General features: G+C 34.4%; 1 protein-coding gene across 3 annotated transcripts in view; it reads left to right on the forward strand.

The window, feature by feature from the left end:
• Positions 1–1,883: 1,883 nt before the first annotated feature.
• LOC136799652 (uncharacterized) overlaps positions 1,884–24,597 on the forward strand; it is a 28,455-nt gene continuing 5,741 nt past the window's right edge. Inside the window, exons 1-12 of one of the 3 annotated variants that reach the window (XM_067056368.1) lie at positions 1,884–2,198; positions 3,400–3,485; positions 4,707–4,844; positions 6,482–7,227; positions 8,024–8,320; positions 14,266–14,565; positions 15,503–15,646; positions 18,948–19,048; positions 20,227–20,332; positions 21,279–21,357; positions 21,754–21,851; positions 23,452–23,601. In XM_067056368.1, coding sequence (XP_066912469.1) covers positions 4,742–4,844; positions 6,482–7,227; positions 8,024–8,320; positions 14,266–14,565; positions 15,503–15,646; positions 18,948–19,048; positions 20,227–20,332; positions 21,279–21,357; positions 21,754–21,851; positions 23,452–23,601 — 2,124 coding nt within the window. In that variant the 5' untranslated portion in view covers positions 1,884–2,198; positions 3,400–3,485; positions 4,707–4,741. Of the gene's footprint in view, positions 2,199–3,399; positions 3,486–4,334; positions 4,542–4,706; positions 4,845–6,481; positions 7,228–8,023; positions 8,321–14,265; positions 14,566–15,502; positions 15,647–18,947; positions 19,049–20,226; positions 20,333–21,278; positions 21,358–21,753; positions 21,852–23,451; positions 23,602–24,597 lie in introns of those variants that run through there. The other 2 variants (XM_067056370.1, XM_067056369.1) reach the window with 2 other exon arrangements.

Below are 24,597 nucleotides of genomic sequence, written 5' to 3' on the forward strand. Positions count from 1 at the left end.
TATAACAACTCAATATGGGGATCTTGACGAAAGCATTGGATAAATTCATATTCACTCTTTATTACATTACACCACACCAAGCACCAGTAGAACAGGATTTATACTTAAAAATCCCCATCATCAACATACTTGCGTATAATGCATATTATTAGTAACCTTTCATATTCCTTATATTACGTCTCTTTTGATTGGACACCAGGTTTCTAATATACAGTGACTTGGGCACTTAAATTAAGTAAAACTAAATATTTTTAGGATTGCGTAAGTCTGCCCTTTGGAATGTTGATTCAGATTATACGATTGGCCTTTTGGATAAAGCAAGTACATGTTTTTTATAAGAACAAACTATATAAGAACATAGGGCTTCGATGGCCACAATGTTAAGAACAAGTTAAGTACATTTTAAGGCTCTGTGGTCTCAAAACACCCTTTTTCTTAGGAAAATAGCCAGAAGTACTCACAAAATGGTCAAAATAAGAACAGGTTTTAGAACATTTTAGGCTTAAGACTCAAAAAGTTAAGAACATCCGAAGGCTTCAAAAATTTTGGATGTTCATATAAAAAAACGTGTACTGTTTTTAATTTTTACCTTCTACCTTATGCACCTCACTGTATTTATTATTATCAATCTTGTTAACACTCATTTTAGTAGAGAAATTTATCGATGCATTTACGAATTTTCCGAAATTTTTGTCAATCAAAATGTCATTTGTGTTAACATCAACTATTGATTAATGAGACAAAAGATTCCTAAAGTCTACTCGCTTTAAGTGTGCACTCTGTCAGCGTAATTAGATCATGTACTAATTCTCTTGGACTTTAGAATTCAAAGATCAATTGAATTTTGAATTTTGGATTTTGGTGAATACACCTATCCCGAATTGTTATTTAGGCTTTTTGACTTTTTTGTTTTAATGTTTGGATGTGTCTATTTAGTTTCACAAAATTATATGTCGCAAAACTAAACAAATAAAAAAAGAATTATGAAAAAAGCACTTCCGGTTCTTGAGTTATTTTGATTTGAAATTTCTTTATAAACAATAGAATTACATGGAAACGAGGCCGGGCTGTATGTTTTAATTTTTATAAGGGACTTCACCGTGAACAAAAACAGTCATAAAAATTGATAGAAAAAAGCTTTTGAGCTCAAATTTTCAGCATGCACTTGACTTTATAGCAGAAATACAAATATATTGTTTTTAATATGGTTTGAAGATCTTCCAAAAATACCAAACAATTCGGGAAAGGTGTATTATGTTAGTGTTGATTCCCCAAATAATATATTCTTTGAAAATATTTAGTAGTAATTTTGAAAATAGATATGCAAACATTAGAAATAAAAGATTTATAAGAATTTTGTAGTTAATTTATTTTGTAAAAAATCTTTTTGTACAGGGTATTGATTCATCTATTTTTTTACCTAATCAAATTAATCACTGCATTTATATTTTTTAATTTTCTTTTAATGATAAAATATAAAGTTTTGATAGAACAATTTGTGAAATTTAGCGAAAATCGAGGGGAGGGGTTTAACTCCTAGTAAAGTGTATGGTAACCCTGTCTGACAGCCCCGAGCCCCCACAGCCGGGGATGAAAATTTCGGGTGTTGTATGAAAGTTTCAAATAATAGGAAAGGATATTCTCGGGATTATTTTGGGTTGTAAAAGATCTTCAAAGATTACCCCTATTGCTAAATATGACATTTTTTGCGAGTCTGGAATTTTTCTAGGGTAGAATTTTAAAATCCTTTTGGGTTTTTCTTCGGATTTTATGGATTTTTAATCTTTTTATTTGAAAAATTATTTTATGATTTGTTGACCCATTACCACTTAGAATTAGAATCCATAACACAATCACTGTAAATTGTCTTCTTTACTTTTTATAGTTCCAAAATAAAAATAAACCAAATATTATTCTGAGAAAGAAGATTGAGTCAAAAAAAAAAAAAAATTGGTATCACATACCAAACCCTGTCGAATACCGTTTATAACAATAAAACTAACAGCGCTGGACAACTAACCATACAACCATGAAGCTGATGCCTATAACCTATAACCAAACCAGACTTTGTACATGAATTATATCCACTGTCAATATATTGTTTGACTACTTGATGGTATGGATCCGACATTGATGCTCCGATTGGCTGATGAGACTGGAAAGGATTTATTTCTCACCTTTAACTTTGATGCTTATTGGTAAGATAAAGGACTTTAAAATACTTTCATCATCGCCATTCCGTTATAGGCCATTTCACAGTCGAAATGGATCGTGGGTAATCAGGGCTGATTGCGCCTCCATTACGGCTTCCCGTTGGCTAGACGCAAAAATCTTCAATTTTGTTCAAAACTTTGGACCAATAGTAAGTCGTTATTAGCACGCAGTGGTCCTGATTACCCATTACGCTTTGCGACTGTGAAATGGCCTATATAGTCCCAACAACAGACCTTTCAACCCTTTTGAAGATTGGGTTCTAATTTACTAAAGTCGGACGAAAACCATAAATGTTAGGTGTATTGCACCATCCTAATCGCTTCCATAGTATTGAACATCCCTGTCTCACAGACCCGGTGGAAATTCTAATGGATAAAAATTCTAATGGGGATAGAAATTCTACTGTTCCAATATTACATAACCCAGTGGTTTTGAAGTGCAATTTTTAAACATGAAATTTCGATTTGGGATGAAATTAAGGTCAATTTCCCAATGGGACTGAAATTCAAGGGTATTTTCCCACCGTGACTAAATTTTTGCTTAATTTTCCAGCGGGACTGAGGTCCCAGCGGGTCTGTGACACAGGGGTGTTATTAATAACAAATGATTGGACCTCAAGGCTGGTAAGCCCATGTGAAAGAGCCAGCTTTTATAACACGCAGTCAAATGATGGTTCTAATAGCTGACTCACACAAGACATAATTAAAACCACCAAAACTCCAAATTCTTTACGGTTAACCAACTGACACGTGGTTTCTGATGACGTCAGCACAAGTGGCATCAAATTGCAAACATGATACAAAATTGTACAAATATTAAAGACAGAATTTTAATATGATGCCTCCTTTTTTGAGCTGTCTCAGTCATTGTTTACATTTAGATAAACAAAACGTAGATGCTATGTTTTATAAGAATTACACAAAGCTCAATCAAATGCCTTTAACCGTTCGACTGAATTTTGGTTCGATTACCAGGGAAGTTTTCCGGAACATAAATTTTGGGTGTGTACAAGATATGAAGGTTTTTCACTTAAACATCTATCATTTTTGTTTGTGTTCAATAATCGATCTAACATATGGATCTTATGCCTATGAGATTCATTTACCATTTGTCTAACAAATAGTTTCTCGAGATGCACAAACTACAATATTCGATAAAAACTTTTCTTCATTCTTATATCTTTAGGTCAAAGTCACTGATAGAAAGTTCTGTAGTGAGGCCGGCATTTTATATCGGATTGCTGATGAATAACACTGGTTTTCTCTCTTCTGGTAGGTTAAACCTTGCTCTATTGTCAATTTATATTGCTCAGAATGTTCATTCAGTAGAAGGTTAAGGAGTTAAGGAAAGTTCAAAACTTATTCCCCGATTTTTCCACCGCTTCTCATTGTTACTTAACTCTCACATCAAAGAAATATTCTTTGCTCGCATATAGCTCAAAAGAATCGTATTAACGAGATGGTTATGGAAAGTGTTAGGTCAAAAATTTAGATTAAGCCGATTTTAAGATATCAGCAAAAAACTGATTTTGACGTTATGAAATTCGTCGAAAAAACACGTCATAGGTAAGATTAAAAGGACGTCACTATTAAAGAAGGGCGATAAAAACCAACGGCTATATTGGCGTTATTTTTTCGTCGCTGGCGAGAGCCGGCGTAAAAGGGTCTGGAGCTAAATTATGACCGGTGATAAAAGGGCCGATAAGTAGTCATTTTATGTCAATCAAGTTTCATATGAATACCGGTATATTCGAGGGTATATTGTACACGCAGATAGCCAGTCCACTTATTGACAATCATTTCGAAAGCTTTAATCCCTCGTCTTTACAAATCTTGTTTGCTTTTTAAACACTTACAATCTTTATCTACAGTATAAGAACAATTTATAAGAATAATGGGTCTTGAAATAGTCAAATAATAAGAACAAAACCGAGCGTGGAACTGTTGGATTTCAAACAATTCAGCTATCAAAGAAAGTATAAAAATTGGTGCAAAACTTATATAGTACCTTAGTTATTTTAAAATCAATTTGAAGCTAAAAGTGCCGAAAAACTGTTTCTTATAAAAAGAGTATGTGTTGCAGATTAAGTAAATATTTAAGCGAAAAATGTATATGTTTTTTGTGTTTGGCTTGTGTATGTTATATATCATTGATGCTGTTAGTTAGTCTGGCATTAGTTAGAATTAAGGTAATGTTTTACAGAGCTGATAGTGATGTTCTTGTGTCAGATCATTTACTTTGAAAACGTAGCAATCCTGTGCTTTTTTTGTGAAGAAACTCTGAAATCAACCAATCAATTAATATGGATAGGGGGAGTTTTGTTTTAGGCAAGTTTTGCTGATGTTCGCTGACCCATTGATAATTTATGAGCTTAGTATTTTTTAGCAAAATTTACAAAAAGATTCTGGCCTTTTATCCTATTTCTGACCGAAATTAATAACTTTTCGGTTTGATCTTAACTTTCTATGTTATTTCTCTTACTCTCGTTATAGATCGATTGCTCTTAGCCAATCAATGAGGGAGAAACATGTCACGTGATCAACAGCACGAAGAAGAAGGGGAAAAAGAGGAGATTGAAAATGATTCTTTTGTTGACGTTTCTGGTCGAACACTTTCATTCATCAAAACAGGTGAAGGTCTTAAGGCCGATCTCCACTTGCGCGTGCTGCGATCACACTTTATCTGGCAAAGCTTCCACGCTATAGGTCAAAAGAAAAACGAATCAATTCCATTGGCACGATCTGGACGTAACGGTTGAAAAAAGTTGAAATGTATTCAACTTTTTTTTCGAACGTGCGCTTCATTTTTATGGCGTAATCTTTTTTCCAAGCAAAAAAGATTGAAGCCAAACGGTGCGATTGCAGTGCGCATAGGTGGAATCCGGTCTTTACGAAACGATTGTCAAAATAACTTCCTTTTTGATGAATCTCGAGGGAAATCTGAGGCTCGTATGATACGGCTGAGCCAAGAATGTTGTTTTTTTTCGCACATTTTTACTTCCCAAGGGAGACGCCCTTCTTTGAATTTGACCACTACACAACTCGAAATCACATAGAAAATGATCTAGAAAATCTATTGTTTTCAGCTCAAAAACGCTCGTTTGGGTAGTTTTAGAGTTTGGTTTCACTCAATTTCGAATAGGGATGAATTCGTACGGCACTTTAACTACATTTCAGTACATTTTTTTGCCAATTTTTGTTCGGAGCTAGGGCTCCACCTGGTTATGACTCGGGGTGTTGAAATATACAATTACCAAGGTAGTAGATGTGGTGCTCCACCTCAGCATTCCATCTCTCAGGTCTAGCGCGAATAGAAAAGGGGATAGGCCCTTAAGTCCTGGTTCCCCCGACAGCCACCAGATGAATATACTTACTTTACTATTATTCATGGTATTTATGACATAATGTTTTTATACGTAAGCATATAGAAGCACCAAAAAACTCCCGGGCTCTTTTTGCTGCTTCTGTATAAAACATTATTGTGTCATAAAATGTCATAAACTCTAACCATCTCAACTTGACTTATCGTCAACGGACAAACAACATCACTTGTTCGAATCTGTTTCTTAGTCTTTTTTATCTCATATCATTTTCTACCTTAGGATGTTTAAAAAAGAAGTTGTTTTTCCGAATGCTTATCCTTCCATGCGGCGTAAAAAAAACTACCCTTGTACTTTCAGGGTTGGGAAATACCTTCTTAATCCCTATGGCATATTTCACGCAGTGGGATGGTGTATTTTTCTAGTTAGTTCAAAAATGTTTTTGTTGCAATGAAAGAAAGGGTATCATTTATTTTTTATCTCCGTTAAGATGAGAAGATTTTCGAAAAGTGATAAAAACAGGAAAAACAGCGAGCAAGAAAACTTTGTAAATATCTGTGTTCGTGCTATTTATTTTTTTCGTCTAGAATGTTAATTTTTTTCTGGATGATAACCGAATAACTACTAGAAAAAAGGAGTTTCTTTGTATTGAAAAAATATTTCCTCTGCCAATTCAGTTTTCTTGGTGCCTTCAGTGTGCTGATGACGAGAAGTGATTTTTTCACTTCAATGGTACGAGACTTCTAGACATTACAGTCTTTGATGCAAAAATTCTATGTGAAAAAGGATCATATTGCTGAAATAAGAAAGTACCTTTGCATTACAAATGAGCTTTCTAGCAGCAAGGGATTAAAATTTCATCTTCTTCATCTTCATTTTATCTTTTTTTATTAATCTCCCTTGTAGAAAGTGAAAAATAATGTTAATTTTACCTTGTCATTTTTCCAGGTGGGAGTCCGCCAAGAGCCAGCCCAACACGTAAACGTCGTTCAGCTTTGAGTAATATCAAACATATGAAATTTGTGCGTCAAAAAAGCTCTAGCATTGAAAAAGAAGACGAACCAAATGATACTGACAAATCTACAGACCAGATGCCGATAATCAAAAGCTCAAGTTTCAGGACCCACAAGCCGTCCCCGGCGCCTCGTTACGCCATACGAACGTACAGTCATACGCTTAATCAAAGTTCTCGTGTTTGTCGCGCAGACTCGTTTGGCGCTTCAGCTGTTCCGCGTCGTTTACGTTCCATCACAAATGTTAACAGTGATGGAGAGCAAGTGAAAACGCGTCGTATCTCCACCCCAGAGCTTGTTAATAGACGACAAATGTTACGTCAGAAGTCAATGGAATCTTTAGAACAGCTGAAAACATTTAAAGGTGCAATCGCCTCAAGACAACAAATTGACAACTCAATCCTTTCAGTCAATTCAAACCTCGACGAATCTCGAGCATCAACTACAGCGCCCAATAACGTGCGGCCGACCAAAACCATTACAAATTTCTTACGTAAAATTTCAATTAATTCCAAATCGAAGCACCCAGTGCCATCTTCTCCTCCGAAAAATCGCCTTTTGGATGATCGAGAGACGTTGATTAGTGAGCGAGACAAAGTTCTTGAAGAGTGGAGTGAAAGTGCAAAGAAATGTGAAGAATTGATCGATGAATTGGACATAACACTGACAGAGCTCATGGCCGTAAGTCATTTCCTAACTGACACATAACGTCAAGACACCGTCTTTCTTTCTATAACATCCATATAACAACAAGACAAACGTTGGAAAACGTCGTTTACCGAATGAGACAACAAAATACCCTCCATTCGTTCGTTCGTTCGTTCGTTCGTTCGTTCGTTCGTTCGTTCGTTCGTTCGTTCGTTCGTTTGTTCGCTCACTTACTTATTTGCATGGGGAAAAATTCTAAAAAGGGGTAACTTGTAAACAGAAAAAACTAAATCCAATTCAAACATCATTGATTTTAATTCAAGTGCTTAACGAAGATTAAACTAATGGACTATAAAAAAAGAATATAATTGACGAAATCAGATTTTTGATTATAATGATACCCTACTTATGGGGGGATGAGGATTTTGTCAGAGAGAACACGCGACGCTGGTTTTTTCTTAAAACATTTGTTAGCGTCAAAACATTTGATAGAAAAGAATTTCAATGACCTATTTCTGTTTTTATTATATTTGAAATATGTTATCCATAGGAACTTTGATTGATTGAAACAATGATTGCTTCTTTTTTTAAACGTTACAGTCAAGATATTTGCCTAACTTTGACAACTATTTACTTCTTTAACAGTGTTTTTTGCCTGGTGTGCTTTTTCATATTATAGATAATAGCGCTTGATACATCATGCATCTTCGCCCTCATGTTTTTTTGCCAACGACCCGCCCTGAGAAGTCTAGCGTGAAGCCCTTGTTTGAGAAGTCGAAATCTAATTATGCTTATATAAAAACTATCATCTCCTGATCTACAAAAATAGGTTAAAGATGACAGAGACAAACAACAAGAGAGGCTTAACCAATTATTACAATTCTACCAAAGTAACTTAGACGAGAAAGATTTAGAAATTGAAGACCTTCAAACAAAAATTATCGAGTTGACGGAATTACGTTTCACGTTGAAGAAAGAAAGAGATGATTATTTGAAACAGAGAACCGATGAGGCGAAAATTTCGTACCAACTTGCCAGACAGATTCATGAAATGATGACCGAAATTGAAGAATCCAACATGGAAATTGAGGAAACTAAAGTAATTTGCAATCAACTACATTCACAGGTATGATAAAGCTTCTTTGTTGTCATTTAAATCTTGAGATTTTTCAATAAATTATAAGTCAATCTGGTGAGTCTGGATAGAAGTGTGTCAATGACCATCAATGACCTGGTAAAATGTGTTAACCCAGTCAGGTGAAATGCAGGAGCTAGATGCGGAAAGAATCCTGAATGCAAAATCTATTGTTTATAGCTCAAAAGATTGCATTTATACTTACAGCTTGAAAAAATCCAGCTAGATGCGATTAGCTCACGAAATCCAGCTTTTCCCAGTTAGGGTAGTTAAGTGTGTTTTTCAAATAGAAATGAAATATCTGTGTATCTTTTCACTGGGACAATTTCCTGTTTAATTTTGCCATGGTTAGTGGGTTCTACAGTACTTGGGAGGTCTAATCACTGAGTTTTACAAACCCTGGAGAAAGTTTCTCAATCACAATCACAATCAAAATCTTTGTTGGGAATTATTTGAAATAAAAATCCTGATCAAGGGTGGGGTATGAGGGTTTCGAATACAGGTCCCTGGGTCCGCTTTCTAGTCAGAACTTTCTTTCGAATTTCGAAGCTGAATTGTTCGTATTAGTTCATGACTCATACCTTTTAGAAACATATGAATCAATCTTTAAAAAAAGGTTCTTTCTTTTAAATCAAATTTTGATTGATCATTCGTTTAGAGAAACAGGTTTTTCTTATGCTTCCCTCCTCTCAAACATTTTGGAGAATCATTTCTTGAAGTTTATGTGTTCAGTATAAAACCTTTAATATTTTGATTTCAAACATTTTGTTTTAATTCGGGTTTTCTCTGACCGTAACCTAATGAAAAGGGGAAAAAGAGTGGTTTTGGGACAAGAGACCTTGTTTTTTAATTAGGTTTTGGATTTGTAGAAAATTTTGATATCTAGATGACGTCATGATTGTTAATATGATTATAATCACGAATTTCGATCTTTGTATTACAATGAAGTGAATACAGTCGCTCTCGTGTTGCTTCTGACCAGCCACCAGAACCGTTGGAAAACCAACGGCTCCGGCAAGACTTAAAACCATGCCAACCATTCCATTCGCGGGCATTTTCTCTACCATTGAGCTACAGGTCCATGCGGAAATCGAGGACTCAATTGCAACTAGGTAGAGCTGGAAGTGAATTCTTGTCTACAGACTGGCCAGTAGTGTAGTAGTTGGTGAATTCCAACACACTAGCAATGTGGAGATAGATTTCTCCAAATTCACTGTCTCTGTCCAGTCAGTATTCACTTCCAGATCTACCTAGTGGCAATTAAGTCCTCGGGTCTAAAGTCTTTCTATGCAACGACTATTACAGGCGGTGTATTTGTAAATAATTTTTATTAGTACAGGTGCTACCTCAATGACTGCCAGAGTTGACTTCTATCAAATTCCTGGACCAGTATGAAAGCTAAATTTTAGACCCAATATAGATTGTTGCCTTCTTTTCAATATGTCGTGTTGTAGCAGATTCAATTAATTAAAACGGTTTGAAAATGAATACAGTAAAACCTCTAATTAACGGACACTCTAAAAGGCGGACACCTCTGATTAGCGGACAATTTCATTTTCCCCGGCCGTTTCCTAGTCAAATCTTCATAAAAAAGTTTCTACAAGGCGGACACGCAATTAGCGGACCCTCTGATTAGCGAACAATTTTTTCGCATGAAATGGCCAAAACCCCTATTTTAGCTCTCAAATTAGCGGACATTGAATATCAAACGGGTCCAAAATTGAAAAAAAAAATTTAGATATTTTTATTTCAAGCACTTATTAGTCTTATTATTCAAATTATTTCTACAAATTTCCAGTTTTCCATTGACCCGTTCAACGAATTTAGGTAGGACAAAGTTAGTCCGTACCCTCCACCTCGATCTAACCTCTTGCCAGTCACTCGAGCTCTTCTATGGCCTAGTGTCTGCAGATAAGTACTTTAGACCCCAATTTTGTATTTTCGACACCCTGGGATGGCCTAATTTCAAAATTGGAGCTCCGAGATCAAAAGTTTCTAAAAGGCGGACACTTCTAATTAGCGGACACTAACCCCTTTCCTCGATGGTGTCCGCTAATTAGAGGTTTCGCTGTATAATTCTCTGCAATCCAATAAACTGGCATTTTCATTACACCATCATGAGGGACTTACAAATAATATTGTGTGCTAAGAATGGATGATGCTATCGACCTCAATACTGAAAAAAAGCTTTTATTACTACAAGACTCGTTTTTGAGGAAATGTTTGACGTAGATATGTAGTCCACACATTGAGGATTAGACGATGTTATCGTCCGTTACAGTAATAGTAAAGGCGGTAAGAAATGGTAGTATGGCGTTATAGCGGTTCACGGAAAAAAAATCGGCGGGAGAGTTTCGAAGAAGACTGGCAACTCTACCGACTATAAACTCTTTTCGGCAAAAAACCTGTTTGCGAATTTTTTTCGGCTTTGGGCTTTTTTCTTAGATAGTGATTCGTCTTAGACTATAGCATAGTCTAATTGAGGATAGAATGCAAACGCGTGACACAAATGAAACTACCACTAACGACCATAACGCCCATTTATAACGTTAGGTGAACGTCATCAAAACGCTGTGTGCTATAGATTTAGACTTTGCTGATGAGTTCATTTCAAAGTTTTGGAAGGAAAAACTGTATCAAACCAATTTCAAATTAATTTAGTTTGATCTGTAAACTGTAGATTTGTAGATTATCCCTTTTTCGTGATGTTGATTTCTATCTCTGATGCATTTTTTTGTGTATCATGTGACTCTACTTCGCCACTTTGATTGGTTAATATACAAGGAGTGGTGTAACTTCATATTTTGTTGACTCCGGGACCAAATGAATTTTATTAATTGTTTTCTGTCGACCAATTCCTGCTGGAGTTGATCATGAGCAATGTGTGCTTCTATGGATATGGCGAACATCGTATACTTTACAGCCAGTTCATTAATCCGAGGTTTAGAATAACGGCTGAACAGTTATACTCCTGAAATGATCCTGGCTTTTTGAAGATCCTTTGGGACGGGACCTAACTGATTTAGGCTATCAAATTTAAGGCTTTTAGTTCCTTTTCAAGGCAGAAAAGGCAGACACGTAAGAGGTCACAAACTTATGGCTATGGCTATGGAATTTTTTAACCAATGTGAATGTGAATTTGTTTACTTCTTTGTAGCATCTCATATTTCTCCGAAATTTTTCGATCTTAGTTTTAATTTTTGTTTGTTTGCTGGTAAAAAGAATTTATTGAAGATATAAATTACGAGATTGATTAAAAACTGATTACTCTTAACAGGGGTTCGTCTATGATTTTGAATTGTTTTGTTCAAAAGATATTTCCATATTTTGGTACTCTCAACTCTCAAGTCTCTATTTGGTTTCACACTACGGTAGGAATTCTTGGAAAAAAACAAGTACCTCTCCCTATATTATGGGTCATGTTAGATTATTTTAGTTCCAGATCTTGATCAATATTTAAAAGGATCTTGTTTTTGTTTTTTCGCAATAGTTGAGCACTTAGCGTAACAGCTCTGAAAGGAATTTTTATTTTATCGTTGAAAAAAAATTGCATTCAACTTGGTCGAAATTTATACAAATTGACGTGGTCTTGGTGACTCAAACGCAATACCAATCGCGAATAGTTTGCCAGGAAATCAGAAGGTTAAATTTAACGATGGTGTACAATATTGTAACAGTGAAACCATTCCTTTGCACATTACGCAATGGAATACGGAAAATCCATTGTACTTAAAGGTTTTTTTTTACGTAAGTGTTCCCGTTTCAAATCAGACACATATTTTATATCAGGACAGTGTCTGCCTATTGTTATATTATGCAGATATAAGCAAAAAATTGTTTTCTTTTCCTGACCAATCTTGCTCCACATCCGTGTCAATTCAATGTGAAAAAGCTTATAACTTAAAATTGATGAGTAAGCAAACGATATCACTCTTATTTAAAAGCAAAACCTCTAACGTTATCGCATTCTTTTTTTCTATTCTCTTATAATTTCGAGAACGCCATTTCGAGAGCTGCCAGCTTGACATCATCCAAACCTAACCCCCTCTTTTTTTAGTGTGTTGTGGTTTATTTTCTAGGAAGTAACATGACGTCATTGATTTCCACCCTCGTGTTATGACACACACCATCACGCCCCTTCTCTTTTCCCCTATCGTGTGTTTAGTTTTATGAAGGAAATTTTCTGTAAGGCGTTATTGTTTAAAACGCTATAAACAAGGTTTGAGTAATCAAATCTGATCTCAGCCCTCACTTTCTCCTGCCCTTCCGCCAACGATTCCCGAGGGCTCGCGCAAGTTTTCTTGAAACCGAAAATTACTGCAAGGTTTTTTATAAGAATAAACCATATTTAAGAACACCTGGATTAAAAACCTGATAAAAACAAGAAAATTTTTAGGCCTAAACTCAAAAAGCTAAGAAACATCTGGAAGCTTTAAAAATTTTGGATGTTCTTATAAAACCTCTTTTTAACAAAAAGTAGTGTAAAGTCTACAGTGCACGCACTTTTTAAATAACGGCCGTGACTTTTTATCCCCTAACGTTTATAAGGTTTTAAAAGTTAAACACTCTATCTAGGTTATGACAACTTTTAACAAGAGAGAAAGCAATGGTTTCGTCATTTTCTATTTATAGAAAGCTGACTTAAATTGTATTTACAATCAAGCTAAGGTCGCGTCAGTCTTTCTCTTTCTATCTCTCCCTATCACATCTATAACGTTGTTTGATGATCTTTATTAGATGTTTTCTAACGTAATAAGTTGGGTTTTATTTTGTTTTTTATAAGAATTCATTCGTTTATATTTTAAATTTGGAAAGCTTGTTGTAGCTAGTTAAATTTAGCACAAACAAGTTTCTCAAAAGGCTTGAAGGCCTAATTTTAGGTTTATGTTAGGAATGCAAGTCTCGGGCATTATTGAAATTAGTGTGTGAAAGTTATGATGATTTCCTTAATTTTTTTAGCCGTTTAAATGAGAATTCGAGAACAATTTCTTAGAATAACATTTTCTTATAAATGTTTTTAGGAACATAAAATCTTAAAAAACTGAGAATTTCGTTCGTTTTTATTGTCTAACTAACACAGCTCTGACGTCGATTAGAAAAACCTGAATGTTATTTTGTACTGAAAAAAATGTTTCATTATGGCTGGTAGCCAATACGTTTTTACTTTTTTTTGATTTGAAAATTTTTCGATTTCTATATATATGATTTTTTTCACCATGATTGAACTTCAATTTCCTTGTGTAGAATTTCACTTTAACAGTAAATTCTCTCTAAACTCGTTCCTTTTTACAGAAGAAATCTTTTGGAATGGAAGAGAGATTTCAGTTGAAATTTAGATATTGTGGCTGAATTATGCGGATCCAAATTTTGAATTAGATTTATTGTTTATCAAGTTTGAAGACAAAATCTGGAGAGTGAAATTATGTTGGCTAGCCGCTTGAGTATTAACTTTCTTTTGGAATTGCTTTGAGATTAGTTTAGGCACCTGGCCTGTCTGCTATTACGCTATAATTCCAGCCCTACTTGAAAATTGCTTCCATCCCCATTTGAATTTGAAGTTCAATGGAAAAATTGAGCAGTGCATTTTTTTACTCCACATCTCCACTGTGGGAAGAAGTTCATCTGGGACTGTGAGACAGGGGTGTGTTTAGGGAAGATTATTTTATAAGCTTTATAGGACTGTGAATTTACAGTTTTCTTTTCCAACTTTTCGTAATTTTTTTTGGAATTTACTAAGAAAAATCAGAAAGCAGTGAAATGCATGTTAATTCAAATTGTATTAAAAAAAATATATCATAAAGATCAAGCGTCTAACGCTGTCACACTCTGTAGAGAAAATCACTTTTTGAAAATTCACACCGACGTCCTCTTCAAGGGAATAATATCATGTTTCTGGAATAATCAAGTTTTCTTACTGTTTTCCATTATCTTTTTAGGTATCACATTTAGTAACCAACATAGAAAAACAAGATCAGCTCACCATGCTTATCTTAGACACGATGGTGCCTATAAATAATAACCCCCATCCGTCGACCCCTGATGATGGACCCAATAAGGCCGTTCTCAACGACGTAACAGGACCAGATGATGTGACTAAAGAACGAGATCAATTACGTAATGAATTGGATAGGATACGTAAATTGTTGGAGATGTCATCGAAGAATAAACACATGTCCATTAACTTCGGTGATGATAACGTAGCGAAGAAACTGATTAGAACCGGATCACTTAACGAGGTAGGATTCTGAAAATTTTGAAATTTATTCTACAGTTTTCCAAATTTTCAATCCAGTAAATGATAATGATAACAACATCGGACTCGAATTCGAATTTCTGATATTCGTTAAGAGAAAACCCTCATAAAAAACTCACTTTAATTCAAACAAATTTGACTTCCCGTCCGAGTTCGAATTAGCGAGGATTTTACTTTGAATTCAACCGATGCGACGAGATTCAATATTTTTCTGAGTTATATTTGGACTATCTTTTTAAGGAGCTCGCTATGTTGCCGTAGATGCAAATTGAACAGGCAATGCTTCAACTGCTTACTAATTCTTAACCCTGCTGTGTTTTGTCGTATGTGAAACTAGACTTCTTTTAATCGCAGCGAGAATTCAAAATGACTCAGAGCTTTTTTCCAGTTACTTCACTATTGCTTTTTACGTAACCTATTGGTATAATTTCTTGTGTAAAAGCCTTGCAAAGTAGCCATAGTCCAGTATCGTCTATTATTACGAATCTAAATTTATTTCCAACTTATCACTTGAGACTGGACTTTTCTATAATTTTATTGCTGAAGTTTAATTCGATGTCTCCTTTTCAATATAATGTCCGGGGATAATTTTCTTATGGAAAGCAATTGTTCTAGGGGAATGTCTGGGGGTAACTATTTAGGGGGAAACTATTCAGGGTTCAACTGTTCGAGGACCATTTTGCCGGGGAGATGATGCAGATGTACATGGATAATGCGCATTTGTTTTTCTTTGATTGGCAAGTCTAAGTATCCTCTGTTTTCGGCAGCGTTGAAACGGTTAGCATTTCATTTACTTAGCAACGTGCGTTGTTCCAAATACTTTCAGTCTCTCATCCATCCTAAAAAAGATAGAAACATAAACTCACTTTTGGTTCGGAAAAAAGAGACCCTTTTAAACTCAATATTGTCTTCTTCTATAGAACGTTGGATTTGGGATGAGTGAGACAGATAATGACAACGTTTTCATTACTGATCAAGACAAAATATTGGGTTCAAATAAAGCCCTGAACAAACTGCACAACCAATATGAACAATACGAAGACATTGCGATTTGTATTGACACGGTATGACCATTTTCTATAGCAGATCTTGTTGTCCGCACGCTTTTTTTATAAAAACATCGAAAAGTTTTGAAGCCAACCGATGCTTTCAATATTTTGGCTTTATTTTAAGCCTAGAAATTTTCTTAAAATGTTCTTAATTTTCAGCATTTTATGAGTATTTTGATTTAGTTTGCTAAAAATTGCATACTTTGTTTTTAAATAAAAAAAAGTCTCAATGAGGAGGCGTAATTGAGAAAAAAATGTATATATAGTCTAGAAGTATAAAACCTTCAACTACTCAAAATGGAAACAATAAATACAAAAACCCACAAAACAAAAAGACAATACAAATACAACAAAAATCTAGAATGAACATTCACAGAAAATCAATCAGGTTGGAGTAGAAAAGGAAAATATGATGACATAGAAATCCGTCAATGTAAAACTAGTGATCTAAAATGACTTTGAGGAAGAAAGTAACTCAATATGAGTTAAGATGGAAAGAAGTAACTCAATATGAGTCAAAAAAATATTTCAAGAAAACACATTATCTGTTCCTCAGTTTTCGACCTACACAGGATTTCGGCCATTTGTGAAAATATCCTCCTATATGATGGAAATAGGGTTGTGTAGGTAGGCCAAGCAGTGTTAATTAGACACCACCACAGATAAAAGATAGTAAAAAGATGTGTTTATTGAAAGTATAAAACGCGCGCAATAATATAAAATAAACTAAAACGTAACACGGAACCAGCCGAAGAAACTAAAATTACAATGAGAAAAGAAGTATACTTTCTACTAGACAAAGTTGCCACACCTTTGACACGTTTCTGCCACAACGTTGAAGAAAGCGTACTAGAAGAGAAGGAACTGGGATTGGATTGCCACTATCCAACCCTGTGGCTCTCACACACATTTTACAGTTCAAAGAATAAGATGGAAAGAGTGGGGAAAGAATGAGAATTTAAAAAATCGGACTATAACCCGGTTCGAAGCCCCGTACACCGTGACCGCTCACCGCAAGAGCTGGCGAACGAGTGAATCTTGAGAGAGTTGAAATCTTGAAAATTCTGAAAAATGACGAACTATAACCCGTCGAAGACTGCAATCTAACTTTGCGTTTTCAGCACCTTGACATCGCATTCTTTGTATAAAAACTTTGGCTTTAACTTTCAAGTCCTCGAAAAGTAACGTAGAACGAGCAATCCTGAGAAGTTCACCAACAAAAGAAGAATAAAAAATCGATTCTGGCAAGTTGCTATCTTTATGTGGCATTCGGACTATGGAAAAAGGAAATGCATCCCGTTTATCAAACAACTTATAAATAAATATCCCGTCTTTGATGGTAATATCCAGGTTTAAAAAAGAAGCATGATTACCAGAGTGCTCAATTTTGAGTTCAAGCTCATCTGGATAGATATCTCTATACACAGACTGAAACAGTTTACCGTCATTGATCGCACACAAATCATCAATGAATCTTTTAGTCGAATGAAAATGGCGAGCCTTAACCTTATTTTCCTCAATGATCCTGCTCATATACCTTTGTTCGTATTGGTAGAGGAAAAGATTAGCCCAAAATGGCGCCGGATCGATTCCCATGGGAATCCCGATCACTTGACACATAACAATATCACCTGCATTGAAAAAACAATTTTTTATCAGATGTTTCATAGCAGTTTTCAAAGAATTCTGTGTAAAAGACACAGAAGATTTGGGTTTTGTTTTGACCAATACGCTTTATCATTTTAGAAATAGCGATAAACTTGCAGTTACCTGCATCAAATACAAAATCAATGACCTCTGATAGTTCTTTAATCAGTTTGTCATGAGGAATCTTTGTGTACAATGTACTAAAGTCAAAGGTGGAAATAGATTTGGCGTTTTTCTTTTTATTGATTCGGTTGAGTGAATCTAGTACTGGATCACAATTTTGAAGTACCCAAAATTTATTATAATTGCTCAAAAACTTTGCTTTCGTATGGAAATTTTCAACTTGTCTGTAAACAAGCTTAAAAACTAGACTGACAGATCTAGAAATCAGTTTGGTGGAACAATGTTTTGAAGCGATAATGAAACGTTTACCAGTAGGAGTCTTGTGTTTCTTTGGAGTCCAATAGATACATGGAAGATCCAAGTCCTTCTCAGAAACAGCAAGACCAAAACGTTTAGAAAACGAACATTTTCATTCACCATTTCTGCTTTATTCTGATTAACTCTAATGTATGTTTCATTTCCTGCACCCAAAATCCCAATCTCCTTCAAAATTACTTCAACATAGAAACGTTTACAAATAAATGCAACGTTATTAGCAGCTTTATCAATGGGGACAATAACAAAATTAGTGTGTAAAACATTCAAATAATCAATAACATCTTGTCTTTTGAGCACAGAGCTCACTTTATTGTACCTGATCTTCTTTTTCAAAAATTTTATCTTTTTATCCACCTGTTTTAACACTTCAACTTTCCATTGAAGAAAGTTTTCGTCAGTCTCATTAATTTTGGCTGAAGTTTTATTCACAAAACTATCCAGACCACTAGAAATAACATCTCTGCATTTATTCCAATTGATATTTCGAGGTTCACGATAATTTGGTCCCTTGGATATCAATTTTCGCAAATGATTATTTTTAATGAAACTTAAATCTCCGGTCATGATATGACCATGGTCTAGATCAATAAAAGGAGAATCGTGACACTCACAAGATGGAAGGTTGGTGCCAAAAGTTTCTAAATCTGCTGTATTGATGGAATTTACAGTTTCTTTATAATTAAAGATTTTATTTCTAATCGTAGGAGTTAAAGAGTAAACAATCGATGGTGGATCTTTTTGAAGTTTTTCAGGAAGTTTGGAATTCACACAAGGCTTGCGAAGAATATTTTTGAGCTGAATAAACTCAAGACCTTTATTGTGGAAATAAATAAATAAATAAATAGGAAGGATGTGGGAAGGAGATTTCTTAACATTAGCTTTATCAATTTTCATAGTCTTCGTAAGAAAAGTATCGATCAATAATTCATACCATCTTTTCAGATGGCTTTCGCAAGAAAAAAGTGAAGTGCTAGCTTGTTCTGCAAGTTTTCGTAAATATATATATATATTGCACCAAAATTCACAGCCTTAAACCTTCAAAATCTGCTTTTCTTCACTAGGGCTGAGAAACGCAAATCATTCAGATTTTTGAAAACATCTGCTTTCTAATCTATCTAGAATCTGTCCTCGAAAAATGATTTCAAATTTCTAGACCAGACTGAAGATGCATATGCTTTGCTCCTGAGGTTTTGAACGCTATTTTACATTCATCTTCTATGTCTTATAGTTCGATTCAAGGACTGGTTTGAAGTTAGACAATGCGTATGACGAACCACGTGTTATGGTGTGTGACGTCACAAAGCAATTAGAAGACAAGTGGAATATCAGGTAAACATGTGCTCTGAGTAGACTTTGTGGACTAGAGCTTTGTAAAATCGCTGTTAGATCTGACGAATTACTAATACACTCCTGTCTCACAGCCCCGGTAAAACTTTTTCCTACAGCGGGGATAAAAATTTCGATTAAAATCTCAATGGGGATAAAAATTCTATTGTTCCAAGGTTAAAAAATCCAGTGGGGATGGTTTTGGAGTGCGATTTCCAAACAATGAATTTTGAATGGGGATGAAATCAAAGTCAGTTTCTCAGTGGGGCTGAAATTCTAGGGTATTTCTTCCATCGGGACGAATTTTTTTGCCAAATTTTCTAGTGGGGCTGGGGCCCCAGCGGGTCCGTGACACAGGGGTGTACTAATACAGTCCTTTTGATGGTCCATTTTACAATCTAAAAGAGATCAATCATATAATCATGAAGGATATAATATAAAAAACTTTGCTATGTAGATGACAAAACCTTTAAAACTTTTTATCATGTCCTCTCGGAAAAATTGAAGACACCGGAGCTTGATAATTGAAAACTCAGATAAGTGCCTGTGACATGCAATAAAACTCGAAGGAAATTTGATCGGTTCATTTTACCTCTAGACGTGACTTAGATTGCTTTCATTTCCTTTTTACGATAATGGGTTTTCAAATGTCTACCATTTTGTTTGTTTACGCTTAGTGTTTGTTTATTTATTGATCTTATTGGTCAGAATAATTGTAATGACGTCATCGTTCGCGTGGTTAAACTGTTCGGTAGAAAGTGCTAACAAAATCAAAAATTTTTTTGAATCTTTATTCAAACTTAATAATGATCTATCAATGACAGATAGTTTTTTTAAACGCTGAAAATCATGTTCCTTGTTGGTTGGGACAAGTAATGGTTAGAGCGTTTGGGAAACGTTTTATATCGAGAAAAGACCGAGTCGATAAACTGTAACTAGAGTTACCACTTCATAAAGAGTTGATTTTTGGTACACTTAGCTGTATAAGTCTGTCTAAAAATAATATGCAGTGACGACAAAAAAACCTATAATTTTTGATAGAATTTGAATACCCCACAGCTGTTTTATTGGGAATACATTAAAAGTGACAGCCTTTTCTTGTCTGCGCTGCGTATTATTTTGAGACAGACTTTAAATAAGCAACTGTCATAATAATCTTATCTATCTTTATTTTACTATAGAAAGAGCGATCGCATTCTTAGTGTTAACGGTACTTCGGTTCATCAGGGCGACAAAAAAGTTGTGGAGAAACTTTTCAAAGAGACCGTTGGTAGAACTATCTCATTGGTATGGATTTTTTTGGATACATATTTTAACTCATATCTCAGTGGTGTTAGTTTGAAAACCAGTTTAAAACATATTTTAACCATTTTTACTGGTATATGGGCTGTTTTAAAGCTTGACCAATAGTCACAGAACATCTTTTCAACATCCATCTAACGTTGTTTTAACGTTCGTAGGACGTTGTATTGACGTTTTTTTGCCAGTTTCGTATAAGGACAAATGAATCGCCAAAGATTTTCTTAATGCAGAGGCTCAAAATATGGAATTTAGAGGAATATGATCAGAGAAATAAATTGAAAATTCTTTAGTTTTTTTTTGATCTGCATGAAATTCGAGCTATGCACTTTTTTAAAGCTAATGTTTCGATCATTCTCAAATGAAATAGTTATCATGGTTTGACGAGCGTTTTTGATTTCAGAGGGAATATTTAATATATGTTTTTTTATAAGACATCCAAAATTTTTGAAACCTTCGGATTCTTTTTAGCTTTTTAGGTTTTAAACCTAAAAAAGTCCTTAAAATGTTCTTATTTTATCTACTTTGTGACCATTTTCGACCATTTCCCTAAATTTTAATCGGGTGTTTTCGAGTGCACGAAACCTTTAAAAACTTTTTAACTTACTCTTAGCATTTAGTCCATCAAAGGCAAAGCCTTATGTTCTAATCTAGTTTGTTCTTATAAAAATAACGTGTACAGACTAGATAACAATCCTTTGATGACTTCTCTTGCTTCTTTTAGTAACTTACAAATAGACCTTTTTGGAGTTTTTGATTTTTCTAAAAAAGCGATGCATTTTGGGATTGCTTCGAGTGTATTACAATAGAATTCCCTCGAGGAATTTCTAAGAGATTTCTATTGTAATACATTCGAAACATCCCACAATGCATCGCTTTTTTAGAAAAATCAAAAACTCCAATAAGGTCTATTATGCTCTTTCTCTCTCTACAGGTATTACGCCGTGAAAAAATGTGTGTGATGAAAGAATTGACAGACGTTGAAGTGAATTATGGGAAACAAAATGATCTAGGTTTATTTTCATGTTTCGTTATTCTGTTTCATTGCTTTGTAATTTATTTGACACCGTCAATTTATGATATTCATGACGTATTGTGTTTTACGGAAAGACTCCGGTTTTTGCCAGTTGTGGCAGATTTTGTCTAGCTTAAATTTGCCACTACTGGCTAAAACCGGTGTATTTCCGTAGAAAACATTACGTCATAAATATCATGAATTATTATCGCGCTTTTAATAAAATCTATGAAACTTTATGTTTTGACGATTTTCCTGTGAAGGCTTATTTCAATAGGACCTTTGAATCTTATACCTAGAAACTTTCTTGCTTATACCTTCCCCTCTTATTCAAGTTTGTTAACCTTAAAACATGATCAAAATTTAACCATTTATCCTTTCCATTGAATTTCAGGACTTCAATTCCAACTAAGTGTCAAATACATAAACACTGAGAATAGAGATTTGTTTACTGGTCTCGAAAATATCCATAATGGAGATGTCATCACAAAGGTCAGTTTCAGTTTCGGTTTGAATTTGTAGAAAGTTTGACATGTAATGAGTGTTAATACCAAAGTAAACATTACTTTGAGTCAAAACGATCGGCCTAAAGAATCTTTTTTTCCTTCTTAAAGTATGAGATTGTGAGTCGTAAAAGTTCTAGATAAATCAATAAACTTTAACTTTTAAAAGTTGAAAATAAGAATTGAATCGACTTTTATTATATACGTTTTTTTATAAGAACAAACTATATTTGGCTTGGATGGCAAAATTTTAAGAACAAGTTGAGAACATTTTAAGGCTTTGCAGAATCTAAAATAACCAATTTCTCAAGAAAATGGACAAAAATTCTCGCAAAATGGTGATATTAAGAACATTTTTAGTCTTAAAACTTTTGGGTGTTCTTATAAAAAAACGTGTATTCGATTAAAGTCTGTCTCAAAATAATTTGCAGCTGAAACAAAAATGGCTGAAACTTTTAATAGAATTTGAATCAAGTTGCGATTTTGTGCTCGTTGAAAATATATTTGTGAGTGGAATATTATCAAGTAAAAATTTGGGGGAAAAAAAGAAAAATGAAAATGAAAAATGAAGAGGAAAAAAATCAAGTTCTTGTAGAAAATATTTTCAAAAATATTCATTTAATCAAAAGATATCAAACACACAGTGATCTTTCATTGGAACTTTGCAAAATCGGGATTATTTTTTGGCTAATATCCCTTGTATCTCCCTAAGTAGTGCTCATAAGGAGATGAAATTTGATATATAAAGTATCCTTATAGCAATGTAAAAGTAGGAAAATAAGTTTTTTGATAGATAAAATTGTTCACCAGTTATTGGGCACTTTCGTTTTCGAGAGATCCCTCTATCCCATCCTCATCCCGCTTGAGATCCCTCTAAATCGGAATCAAGAGAATTCCGGATAGGAAAGTGCTAGAGACTTGAAATTTTCACAGAATGTACTAATATTTGCCCTCTAAAGGATAAAATAAAAAGAAAGCATTTCTTCTCAGTTAATTTCCTAAAATTTGGCTAAAACAAGGAAATTTGAATCCGATTAATCCGATCAAAGATCGCCGTGACAAAGTTTATTGCTGGTTGACTCTATAAAGTAGTAAAAAACGACAAAAAAAACATCCTTTTGTCGATCAACCAATAACAAACTTTGTTTGGTATCTTTTGATTGAATGAATATTTTTGAAATTTTTTTTCCCAGTGATGATGATCTAAGATTTAAGAATCACTCCTGTGAAAGCAGTAGTTATACCACATTTCTACAAGAAGTTGGTTTTTTTTCTTCTTCATTTTTCATTTTCATTTCCTTTTTTTTTTCAATTTCTTTTTTGCTTGATAATATTCCACTTACGAATATATTTTCAACGAGCATAAAATCGCAACTTGATTCATGTTCTATCAAAAGTTACAGCCATTTTTATCTCCAGCTGCAAATTATTTTGAGACAGACTTCAGTTCATTCCATTCCAAGAACGAATATATACAAAGGGTTTTTAACCAGCAATCCGTTAAAGTCCCCAAAACAAATCTAGCGCAAGGTATAGTATTCTGAAGATCACATATTTCAATGTTTTTATTTTCTATCCTATCATTTCAGATTAATTCGCAAGACATTGATTCCATATTAAGTGCAGTCATCAAGAAGCTAGCAAAGAAATCCAATAACAAAATCACATATCGTATACGTAGAGGAGACGGCATGAGTGCTCCCGTCGATAGCTTGCCGTACATACCACGACAAAATAAGGTAATAATCACAAAGTTTACTCTTTTCATAAAACTTTTTAAGAAAAAGATAAGTCATTTTAAGTTCACGACATCATTAATAGTGATCACGTATTAATGTTTACTTTTTGTTTTCCTTACAATATAGGGGGGGTTGTACTTTTATGATGTGACGGGATTGGCCCTTTTTTAGTACGGTATTACGGGATGTGACGAAAAAAAAGACGGGAAAACGGTATTTTAAAATCAGACGGTGACGGTATTTGGCCTTACTTTTTGTCATTATGCCGGTATATGAACCAGTACAAACCGGTGTGACGGTGTTATTATTTTTTTCAATTTTCGGGATTCCGGGATTCAGCAAAAATTTTGACGGGAAAATGGTATTTCAAACCCCTACAACCCCCCCCCAAATATAGGTACAAGGTTTTCTTTTAATAAGAATGATGTTTTTCCATCTCATCATCGAATTTTCTTAACTTTTTGGGGAAAATCATCCTAGAATATTCTTAACTGTATTCTCAGGGAAGGATCCAAATTCAACCGAAACTTTACATGGTATTTTTGTGAAAGTAAAGAGCGTAGGGGATAATTGGCAATTTACGGATAAAATGCTGTAAAACTGGTATTTTTAGGTTCAGTTATGCTAAATACCACGATGGTGATATTCTTAGGAAATTCTAGCAAAAGCATTTTGACCAACTTCATCATGAATATTCTTCTAGAGTAGAATTCTTATAAACAAAGCGTGTAGTTTCAGGATATTTTGATTCGTTAGTTTTAAGTAGGGTCTTCAAGGTTTTGTTTTTAAATAAGAGTGATGTCGTTTGCTTACTCGTCAATTTTAATTCACAAGCTTTTTCACATTAGATTGATACGGATGTGTAGAAAGATTGGTCATTTTTTTGCTTATATAAGCATAATATAACAGTAGACAGATACTGTCCTGATATGAAATATGTGTCTAATATGAAACGGGAACACTTATGTAATAACAAAACCTTTAACGAGTCAGTAT

This window comes from Clytia hemisphaerica, unplaced genomic scaffold (genome assembly GCF_902728285.1).
Source record: "Clytia hemisphaerica strain Z4C2 unplaced genomic scaffold, Clytia hemisphaerica genome assembly, whole genome shotgun sequence".
NCBI lineage: Eukaryota > Metazoa > Cnidaria > Hydrozoa > Leptothecata > Clytiidae > Clytia > Clytia hemisphaerica.